This window comes from Felis catus, chromosome B1, assembly GCF_018350175.1.
Source record: "Felis catus isolate Fca126 chromosome B1, F.catus_Fca126_mat1.0, whole genome shotgun sequence".
Lineage (NCBI taxonomy): Eukaryota > Metazoa > Chordata > Mammalia > Carnivora > Felidae > Felis > Felis catus.
This window is the reverse complement of record NC_058371.1, coordinates 35,948,698-35,959,344: the sequence shown is the minus strand read 5'-3', so window position 1 is coordinate 35,959,344 and position 10,647 is coordinate 35,948,698. Positions and strand designations below refer to the sequence as shown.

Below are 10,647 nucleotides of genomic sequence, written 5' to 3'. Positions count from 1 at the left end.
CTAATCACGTGTTCATTATCAAATGCACAGACCAGGACATCTATTGGAACTTCGGAAGTTCGATGCTAATGCTGCTCTCCCAGGCTTGCCTCTCCTGTTCAGGGTGAGCTCCTGTTCATTTGTGTGAAGATCTGTGTCAAGCAGGAGCCCAGAGGCCTGGACCTTCAAGGAAGCCCTCCCAGAGAGGGCAGATGAGGCAGGCCTTGCAGAAGCTATTAAGGGTCTCTTACAGGAGGTGGACAGGTAAACACTTTTAACTCTCATGCGAGGGTTCACCCAGGGCAATTCTCGGAGCCATGGGAACAGGGCTCAACAAATTGTTAGGGTGAGGCAATAGGGGATTGGCAAGGGGACGAATGACCCATTGGGTGGCTCTGGGCTCCTGCCCTCTCCCAGGCCTGCACAGCCACTTTGGAGCCTGGCTCACCCATTGTGACACACAGATAGCCTCCCACTGGGGGTTATAGTTACAGGGCCTCCACTGGGCTTCTCCCTGGCCCTCCTCTACACCCCCACTGGCCAAACCTAAAGTGGGCCAATGGGGAAATGGCCCTGTCCTCTCTCCAGGATCCCTAGGCATGGGTCCCAGAAGGTTGGAGGTCTTTGAATGCCTGCACGGGAAGATCAACAATGAGGCTTGCATGTTCCTGTTCAGCTTCAGTTTCTTTTAATGCCAGAAGAGACTGAGGACGGTAGCTTAGCATTCTTGCTGCTTGCTTTCTACATCCCAGGAGACAGATGTGGGCACCGTCCCACCCTCGAGCAAATGAGAATGAGCCACTGACCTCAGGTCACCCAGAGAGCGACAAGGCACATGGGTTCACATCAGGCTCCAGGTGGGCAGCGACCATTTACCATGGCCTCATGCCACAGTGACACAGGGTAAACAAGACAAATTCTTCACCTTCAAGCCACCTACAGTCTAGTGGAAACACAAAAGCCAACAGCAAAATTTCAGTTACTGTCAAGTGCTTTGGAGGAAGTGAGACAGCACTTCTCCAGCCTGGAATTAGCCTATTAGGAGATCAGAGAAAGTCCCTCAAAGGAGAAGACTGACAAGAAGAGGGTGGCAGGCTCCATGAGTAGCTGGCAGAAGGACACTCCCAGGAGCAGGAACCGAGCAATGCAATGGGCCTCAGGCAGAGCAAGCAGAAAGAGAGAGGATTAGCAGGATTTTGGTAATAACATGCTGGAAGCTAGGTGCTGAGCGCCTTCTGGGACTCACTCCATAAAGCCCCATTTCTCAGACCTGGAAAATGAGGCACAGAGAGGTGAAACAACTTGCCCCCAAGGCCACAGAGCTAGTGGAGGAGGCAGGGTTCACCACCAGGTTGTCTGGACCCATGGCTCTTATCTTGAACCACTCTGAAATGACTGAGAGAGACGGACAGCACAGCAGCCAGAGTCCTACAAAGTCTCATAAACTGAAAATAATAGTTAAGAATAAGGTCCACGGTGTAACCCGCACCTTGGGAGGGGCAGCCCCCAGCCAGTTATAGCAAAGCACAGATGCACACAGATGCTTCTTCCCTTCATCTCACCCAGGCAAGTGCCCCAGCAGCCTAGCTCAGCCATAGCTCTGTACATAAGGGCACGCAACAGCTAAGCTGTTCCTGACTTGATGTCCAAATGCTGGCAGGCAATGGGGATCAAACAGCAAGGATGGTAGGTGCTCCAAATTTTAAGAGTCCATTTGCCTTTTGCCCTGCCCCAGCCCCAGCCCCAGCCCTTCTGCTTTCCAACAGGAAAATGGTGGGCTGGGGTTTGTAGCAGGTGGTGACAAGTGGCAGGTCCGCAGGTGGGCTCAGTGTCTGCACCAGCTGGGCTGTTAGAAGGAGCAGGCGTGAGACGCCTCAGTTGGGGGGTGTTGAACTTGGCACTAGGGGGTGGGGATTAACCAACCAGCCCAGGCTACTTCTCACTTCCTTTATCACCTCCTGCCACCTCCCCCTATAAATGTTAATGAACCCTACTATTCTCCCTCCCTCTCCTCTAGTCAAGGGAGTCAAAGTTTAGGTCAACCGAGTCTGGACCATATAAGAAGGTCTATGCCCCTCGTTTCCATTCTTGTGGCACTTGATACTTTTCATGGAGTGTCCATCTCAGTTGATACTCATGGTGGCAATTTTGACAGCAGTGATAATAGCCATTTCCTTTTTACAAATTAGGAACCTGGGACCAGAAAAGTGAAGGGACTTGCCATAGGTCGTAGAGGCCAGGGAATGGGGATAAAATCCATGGACCACTCTTCATGCTGCCTCCCCTCTTGGAGCCCAGCACTGGCCTTCCCATGGGGATAAAAGCACAAGCTGAGTCAGAAAGGCAGGCCTGCAGGTGCACAATGGGAAGGGACAAGGAGCAGATGTCACACCATGAAACAGGCTATCCAGCCATGCCCCAGAGGCCCCTGGCACCAGCCCCTGGCTGAGCCCCAAGGCCAAGCTTGACTGCTGGCATCTGTTACCATGGAGACCCAGGCCTGGCTGGGGGGCTGGCCACTGACAACAGGCCCCTCCCCCACTGATAGGAATCAGGCACTCAGGCTCAGAGGCCTGGAGTCCAGACCTCACTAGATGGGGCTCCCGCATCTGCCTCCTTATTTCATTCCACCCCCCAGCTCACCCATCCACCCCAGAACCTCAAGCCTGAGCTATCTCCTTCATGCATCTGCTCTTACCTGTCATCCCAGTACTGAAAGTGGGAGGAGGTAGCCGTTAGTACCCCACCTGGGAGCTAGTTGTTGGTGGAGATGTGGGTGAGGTCAAAGGCCCACCAAGAATAGAGCCAGAGCCAGCACCAGTTCCAGAAGTACATTTGGGGATTTCCGCAGAAGAGGCAGAGTTCAAATCAAGACCCCAAACAGAACAAATATGGAAGATGGAAACGATCAGGAGCATCAGCCTGAGCAAAGCAGAGCTGTGGGACGGTCTAGGGCATGCTCGGACAACGACGAGCACTGGATTGGGAGTCTGGGCACCTGGCACCTTGTCTGAGTTGTGCCACTGACTAGCTGTGAGACCCTCGCTGGGCCTCATCAGTGAGTGAGGAGGCTGGACCAGATGAAGAATCTCTAAGACCCCTTCCAGTTTTGACATCCCTTCTATTTGATTCCAAGCCTGGACTCTGCCAGTTACAGGGAGCTACCCCTGCACTCTCCAGACCAGCTCAGGTTCAGCAGGGCCTTGAGTCCCAGAGGCCTGAGGGGTGGGGGGTGGGGCTAGGAGCCCAAAAGCTGGAGGTGGCCAGGAGGTAGCCTTGGGGCTTGTCTGGGGGAGGGGGGAGGGGTGGCAGACAACTTTGTGGATTGATCTAGCTCTGGAAGGTGAGGAGACTTGGAGGTGAGAGTTTCGCCCTCCTGCTCATCTCTTTAGGTAAATACCTCCACATCCAGCATTTCCCTTTCTCTTTCCATCCTGGAGGCACTGAGACCTGCAGGGAGCCCAGAGCTGAGGTGTGAGCTCCACTCCCTACACAGAAGACTTCCCTCAGAGATCCCTCTAAGCACATGCCCCCTTCCACAGCCACCATCACCTACCTTCTGTAGGGAAGGAACCATTAGAGTCCCTGGTCACCTAGCTTCTGGGACCTTAGATACTGCAGCCCGGAGAGCATGGACACAGTGGCAAGGCTCCAGACACGATCCATGTGGACCTTAGGAACCTAGTTCTGCCATTCACTGGCTGGGCCATTCTGAGCTAACTACCCCCCATACCCCCCCCCCCTGCCCCGTGTGCTTTAGTGTCCTCTGCACAGGGGTCCTAGAATGGGGTCCTACCTGCACAGTACAGAGCAGTGTGGGACCAGAGGCCATGTGAAGATGTTGGTGGGCACAGGGAGGGAGGAGGCCCTAGGGATGGCTGCTGCCCCAGAGAGGAGGGTGAGTGAGGCCCAGAACATATGACACATTTGACGTCTGCTAAGCCCAGTTATCTCCTTTGGTCTGCCGGCATCCTGAGGCACTACTGCCCCCATCTCTCAGGCAAAACTGCCGAGGCCCAGAGGAAAGTAGCTTGTGCCAGTGCACCAGCTCTTCTGAGTCTGTCTCTTCCCGGACGTCAGGCCAGCTCTCGAGATTCCATCGCGTCCTCCTCCCACAGCTGCACCTTCCTCCCCCTCCCTGACCCCCAACCTGCGGCACCCACTATTTGCTGCCATCGGGACAGCCCTAACACCTCCATCCCGGTGGCCAGACAGCAGAGAGGGGGAGCAAGGGGTGACAGAGGCAGGGGAAGCAACCGCTCCTAGCCAAGCCCACCGCCTGCCCCCTGGAGGGAGGCTCCTCCTTTTAAGGCTGCTTCTGGGAATTTCCACCCCCGGAGCCAGACTCAGCAACCCCTGGCCCGGAATGATACCTGCGCTCACCCTTGGGGAGGTGGGGCACCAAACCTGAGGGCAGGAGGAGCTGACCCTGGGAGGGGAGGAGGGACCCTCTAGTCCAGGTCTGAGGGTCACGAAAAACGTGGGAGACTACAGGGGCCAGCCTCCTTATCAAGAAGGCTCCACAGCTCCATCCTCTGTGCTCGGGTAGCCCAGCAAGAGGCTGGCAGACCCCGCCAGCCAGCGGCTGCTTTGCTGTCTCACTGGCCAGGAAGGTGGACACCTCACACCTCAGTCTCCCAATTACGCCCTCCTCCCCCATTCCTTCTCCCCTCCCTTCTCTCTCCTCCTCCTCCTCCCCTTTCTCTCCTCCTCTCCCCCCTGAAAACCTGTGGCTTGAAGAGACCTTGGCTTCTCTGGGACTCTACCCCTGGGGACTGCCCATATCTGCTCCTGAGTTTGGGGGCAGGAGGGCAACCGCCCCAAGAAATCTCTCCGGCGATGGGAGCCACCCGCCTGCTGCCCAACCTCACTCTGTAAGTGCACTGCCTCTCTGAACTGAAGTTTTGTTGCCATTTGCAGCCTGGGGCAGACCTAATCTTACCGGGAATCCCACACGGAGGGGCAGGGAGGGGCGGGGGGCTCTGCCTTCTCACCCTGGGTTGGCTACTGGCACCCACACCAAGGTCTGCCTTGTCTTCTCACACAGGTGCTTGCAGCTACTGATTCTCTGCTGTCAAACTCAGGTAGGCGGGCGCCCCCCACTAGCTTTTCTCCATCTCTCCCACCCCACCCAACTGGGGGTGGGGGTAGCTTCCTTTCGGTGGACGGAGGCAGGTTCTGGCCTCTCCCTGGATCCAGAAGGTTTTTGAGGGTGGGGGCTGGTGTCAGCCTCTGGAGGTGTATAGAAGGGGCTATGGCAGATTTGGGGATTGACTAAGGTCTTTATCTGTCCTCCCTCCATGACCCTCTCTACATGTCCTGAGGTCTCTGCTTTTCTCTCCATCCGGCTCCCCTGAAGTGTTCCCCTCAAGGCTAAATGCATGGGGCAACCCAGTCTTGAGGGATGGAGTCTGGAGTGGTAGGAAGAGGGCTGAGGTGATGGCTCAGGTGAGGCTTGTACTTGGAGGTACCTGAAAAGACAGGTTTTCATGCAAAACCAGTTGTGTATTCCACTTACTACCCCACTCTCACCACCATAGATGTCCTGGGGAATCACTGTCCTGGGGGATAGCCCCAGTTAGGGCGGGGTGACTCCTTACCTACAGGGCAATGAGGTCAAGCCCCAAGGGGTTTGTTTGGGACAAGATTCAGGGTTTGCATCTCCACACTCCCCCCACCCCATGTTAGCCCCCCCCCATGCACACCCCCACCCCAAGCCTCAGCCCCCTGTGCGAGGCTCGGTCCCTTTTTGTGATCCTCCATAAAAGTGCAGCTATTAAAATGCACTGGTCCAGAACCGCTCTGGGGAGAGATCGCTTGGCTTTCCCAGGCCAGAGGCCCGCTTCTCTTCATATCCAGTGGGGACTTTTTTTGAAGGTAAATGCCTTTTCTCTGGGAGAGGGAAAGGGGCTGCCTTTGAAGCAGTGGGGGGGTGGGAGAGAGAGAGAGACAACTCCCCCCCTTTTCCTTCCCCCTTTTGCTCTAGCCCCCGTTCCAGGCCTTTTGCTTCACACATCCAGGGAGAGCAAGAAGAAAGCCCCCAGCCTGGCCGGGAGGGGGCTGGGGGTGGGCCCAACCTGTTCTGGAAGGGGAATTAGCACAATGGTGAGGCTGGCCGGGGCGTTTATGGCCTGGCTGAGGCCCCATTCAGGACTCAGGGAAGGTGGCAAAGCTGTCCTTTCCCCCTTGAAGTGCCCCCTCGCCCCCCTTGGAGGGGGGGCCGGCAGGCCGGACCATAGCCATGCTTGAGGGGCCGTCTGACAAGCAGCTGTCTGCAGCAGTGGAAGGGGAGGTCCCCCCGCAGCGGGAACATGAAAGGGACAGGCCAGGTCCCGCGGGGAGAGCGACTTGTGGGTTGTGGGCTGTGGGGGGGGCGTGGGGCTGCTTTTGTGCAGGGCCTGAAGGGGGACAAGGAGAGGAGGGGGCTTCAGGGGGGCCTCTCTGCTCCTGACCTGGAACAGACAGCCAGAAGGAGGCTGCCCGCCAAGAGGGGCGGAGGGCCTGAACCTGGGCCAGGAGATGGGGGCTGGGGATAGGCTGGACCCCACCGAGGGTCCTGGCCCAGCCAGACCCCACCCCCTGGCAGGAAGGCAGGCCCTCACCCCAAATGCTGGCCTCAGGTTTTTCTGCGGTGGGGTGCAGGGTGCACTTTGCTGCTTTGAGTTTCCAGACCCTGCTCTCATAGGCAATGGGGGGGGGGGGTGCTCCTGGTGGCACTCCTGGCCTGTGGCCTAGCTGGAGTCGGAAATGAGCAGTGACACACATGAAGGGTTAACCCTGAGCAGGTTACAGGGTCAGCCTGTAGCTGCTCCCTCACCGCCCCCTTCCTCAAAGCTGATCCTTCCTGCTCCTCCCTCTACCAGAGAGTGGCCCCTAACAGATGCTGATCTGGGTCGAGGTCTGTCTAGGTGGTTTCTACGGGGCCTGGAATAAAGGTGGCCTTAGGGATCTGGGGTACAGAAAGTCTGTTCCAGCACAGGCCAGTAGGATATGGGTGGGGACAGAAACATTTTAGCCTAGGGTTGAGGCTGTCACCAGCAGCTGAGAAATGTCATCTGGTTTGCACCTTCCTGGAGACAGAGGACAGGAAGGGGTCTGTTTTTCTCCCACTCAGTGTTGCAGATAGGTGAGACAGGCCAGAAGAAGGTAATCGTCCTGGCTTTGCGACATGCATGGGTAGAACCTGGTTAGCGGGCAGGCAACAGTATTGCCCCCACTGGCCACGAGCCTCTGTTACATTGTGACACAGGCAGGCGGCTCACAGGAGAGCCTGGGCCACCACTGATAGCTCCTCTCGCTGCTGCAGCCTCCATCTCCCTCGCTAAGGAGGTACCTCACCCCTAGTGGCGGGAGGAACACTGACCAAAAGGGGGATGGGGTTCTGAGGGTCCTGAGCACCCAGAGGCAAAGGCAGGGGAGATGGGCAGGAGCTCAGGATTCCACAGTTAGCGCTGAAAAGAAATGCTTACAGGGGCATTACAGGAACCTAAACAAAAGGTCTTAGAGCCTCCATAATGCTCTCTGGTAAGCCTAACAGACCAGCTTCTGTATGCGCATGTATGTATATGCCTGTGCATGTGTGTGTGCCTGGGGGTAGGATCCTTCAAGGCCAGTGGGGAGGATGAAGGAAAAATCTGGTTATCCTGGCTAATGGAGCCAAGACCCTGGCATTCTGGAGAAGGGACAAGCTCCAGTCCTAGAGGCAGGACAGCACTTCTGTCTCTAATCAGCTGGGTCACCCAGGGCACCTCTTTGACATTGGAATTGGGTACCATAACTGTGAAGGTTCTGTCTAGCAACCAGAGTCATGATTCCAGATCTGCACTGCATCACCAAGGGTCCCCCAAGCCTGTGCGGCCACCAGTTCTCTGCTCCAGGGCAGATGGGGAGCCAAGAGGTCATGACTGGCTCACCCGCTGGCCTGGAAAGACCATGGCCATATGCACCCTTCACCCTGCACCTCTGCTTCCCGGGACAAATGGCCTGGCCCCCTCACACTCACCTCCACGCCCCTCTCCCTTGGATGGACCAGTGGTGGTGTCACCCAAAGCAAATTGACACTATTTTTCCCTTGGTAACCGCAAAGGGGGAGAATCACCCGTCTCCTAATTTTAACCAGTACGTGAGGGACCAGGGTGCCATGACTGACCAGCTGAGCAGGCGGCAGATCCGTGAGTACCAGCTCTACAGCCGGACCAGTGGCAAGCACGTGCAGGTCACCGGGCGTCGCATCTCTGCCACCGCGGAGGACGGCAACAAGTTTGGTGAGACCCAGCCCTCACCAGAGGCCACTCACACTGCTGGCTGGCCTAACCTGGTCTGTCCCCAGATCCTGTGCCAGGGCAGGGGCCACAGTGGGAGAACAGGGAGAAGCCTCTTGGAGTAGGGCCTCTCGGTGCCCCCCCACCCAAGTGCGGAAGTCAGGCTGGTTGGGGGGCCCCCTGCCATACCTGAGCCGGCAACCCCAATGGACGGAGGTCTTTCTCCCCCTCCCCCCATCATAGCCAAACTCATAGTGGAGACAGACACGTTTGGAAGCCGTGTGCGCATCAAGGGTGCTGAGAGCGAGAAATACATCTGTATGAACAAGAGGGGCAAGCTCATCGGAAAGGTGAGAACTGGAAGGAGGGGGAGTGGATGAAGGAATCAATGTTACTGCGTGCCCCACAGCACCCCCTGCTCCCCTCTACTAGGCCCAAGCCATGACTGACTACGCACACACCCCAACACTAGGCCACTCTGGTTTCTCCATTTAAATGAGTCCCTGTGGGGTCAAGAAGCCCTCTGAGGACACTTACTGACCCATAAGGATCTTCAGCTCTGATTTATGAGGTATTTCCCCAACATCAAGGAGTCAGAATTTTAGCACTTACGTGATATTGCAGTCCCTATGTTGAGGCTTAAGCGCTGATCAGGGTTGAGAGTTGACATTCATATAAGGCCACATTCATATAAGGCCACATTCATATAAGGCCCCAAGGTCAGTGGGGTCCACAGGATCCAACTAGCAAGATGCACACTAACTGCCTGCTAGCGTAACCACCCTGCAGGGGCAGTTCCAGCACTGTTGGGTAGGAGAAGTCCACTTCCCTTAACATTTGTCAATCCTGGCTTCCAGTTCTGGCTGTTCTCACTATTTGCTTACCTTGGTTAAGCCTCAGGCTTCTTGTCTATAAAAATGGGCATAGTGTCAAGGTTATCTATTGGGTCAAATGGGTGGTGGGGTGGCTCCTGACATAGTCTGGTATTCTGTAAACATTTGCCCCTTGTTTTCATCAAAGACTGTTGCCTCCTTTTCCTCCACCCAGCAGCACCATTGGCCCAGACTGAGGAGTGTGCTTGTGTACAGAGTGCCCACTGGGTATGCGCTGAACTGCATAATAATCTTGATCTTTATGCCACATCTTGGGAAACAGGCTCTGCATGGCTAAATACCTTGCTCAAGGTGTACAACTTCCAAATGACCAGGCTGTATTTAAGTTCAGACCTGACTCCAAGCAAAGCTTGCTCCTTTCTCCCACTTCTGCCTCTCACCAGGCAGAAATCCTTGGGCACACGGCTCCTGTCATTCCTTCCTCAGTCCCACAAAATAGGCCCCAAAGGCAAGTAAGGCAGAAAGTTGGGTGGACAAACTCGCCTCCTCTTGTTCCTTCCCTCCTCCCCGCAGCCCAGTGGAAAGAGCAAAGACTGCGTGTTCACAGAGATCGTGCTGGAGAACAACTACACGGCCTTCCAAAATGCCCGGCACGAGGGCTGGTTCATGGCCTTCACCAGGCAGGGTCGGCCCCGCCAGGCTTCCCGCAGCCGCCAGAACCAGCGAGAGGCTCACTTCATCAAGCGCCTCTACCAGGGCCAGTTGCCCTTCCCCAACCACGCTGAGAGGCAGAAGCAGTTCGAGTTTGTGGGCTCAGCCCCCACCCGCCGGACCAAGCGTACTCGGAGGCCACAGCCCCTGACGTAGTCAGGGACACTGGGGGCAGCTGCCCCTCACCAGCCTTCCCATCCCCTTCCCTTCCTAATCCCAAGACTGGGCTGGGGTGGAGGGAGGGGAGTCAGAGCCCCCACGGAGGAAGGACCCTGAGGAACTACAAGCGTCAGAGCCTCAAGCCAGAAAGGGGACAGGACTGCCACATAGCAGGGCTGGGGCGTCAGGGCAGCTGCCCCAGACCCAACAATGGAATAGGCCCCGGTGGGGAGGGGGGATGGCAGACCCCCAGGAGAGGAACTGTAGTGTTACCCTGGACTCAGGCTCCCTGAAACAGGCGAAAAGGGCAGCAGGTTCAAAGCCTTGCAGACACTGTCTGGAGCTGGCTCTCTTTAAATTCTCCCCAAATCTTCTTCAGTCTGCCCCCAGCCTCCAGTTTCCTCCTGGCCAGACTGTAGGAAGGGACTTTTGTGTTTATTTCAGGAAAAAAGAAAAAAAAAGAGGGTTGGCCATTCTTCACATTCCACTACCCAGGCCTGCACCCCCATCCTCGACTTCGAGCCCCAGAATAAAACCATTTTCCTGCAAACGGGTTATCTAAAGGCGGGGTGGAGGGATCCACTACCAAACGGCATTGGTAACAAAGTCTCTCGGAGAGGCGCCCGGGGAAGCCGTGGAAGCCAAGTGCCCCGGCCCGGGCGTGGCCCAGCAGGTGGAGGGGCAGCGCGCGCGCGCGCGTGGGG

At 56.5% G+C, this 10,647-nt stretch overlaps 1 protein-coding gene across 3 annotated transcripts; it reads left to right on the top strand.

The window, feature by feature from the left end:
* Positions 1-286: 286 nt before the first annotated feature.
* On the top strand, positions 287-10,493 carry FGF17 (fibroblast growth factor 17). Of its 3 annotated transcripts, none has more exons than XM_019828455.3 (6): positions 287-1,665; positions 4,720-4,853; positions 5,027-5,063; positions 8,099-8,243; positions 8,484-8,590; positions 9,647-10,493. In XM_019828455.3, the coding sequence occupies exons 1-6, from the start codon at positions 1,630-1,632 to the stop codon at positions 9,938-9,940; spliced, it is 753 nt and encodes a 250-aa protein (XP_019684014.1). In that variant the 5' UTR covers positions 287-1,629; the 3' UTR covers positions 9,941-10,493. The 3 variants fall into 3 exon arrangements, with proteins under 3 accessions (XP_019684014.1, XP_003984765.2, XP_044911357.1); XM_003984716.6 differs by having other exon boundaries at positions 8,066-8,243; XM_045055422.1 differs by lacking the exons at positions 287-1,665; positions 4,720-4,853 and adding an exon at positions 5,339-5,427 and having other exon boundaries at positions 5,046-5,063; positions 8,066-8,243.
* The last annotated feature ends 154 nt before the right edge of the window (positions 10,494-10,647 follow it).

Excerpts from the sequence above, each read along its gene's own strand:
- FGF17 (XM_003984716.6), top strand. The coding sequence starts at position 1,630 with ATGCTGGCAGGCAATGGGGATCAAACAGCAAGGATG. Across the intron at positions 1,666-4,719 it reads GGGATCAAACAGCAAGGATG|AGACCTTGGCTTCTCTGGGA; the intron begins GTAGGTGCTCCA and ends TGTGGCTTGAAG. Across the intron at positions 5,064-8,065 it reads TTCTCTGCTGTCAAACTCAG|GGGGAGAATCACCCGTCTCC; the intron begins GTAGGCGGGCGC and ends GTAACCGCAAAG.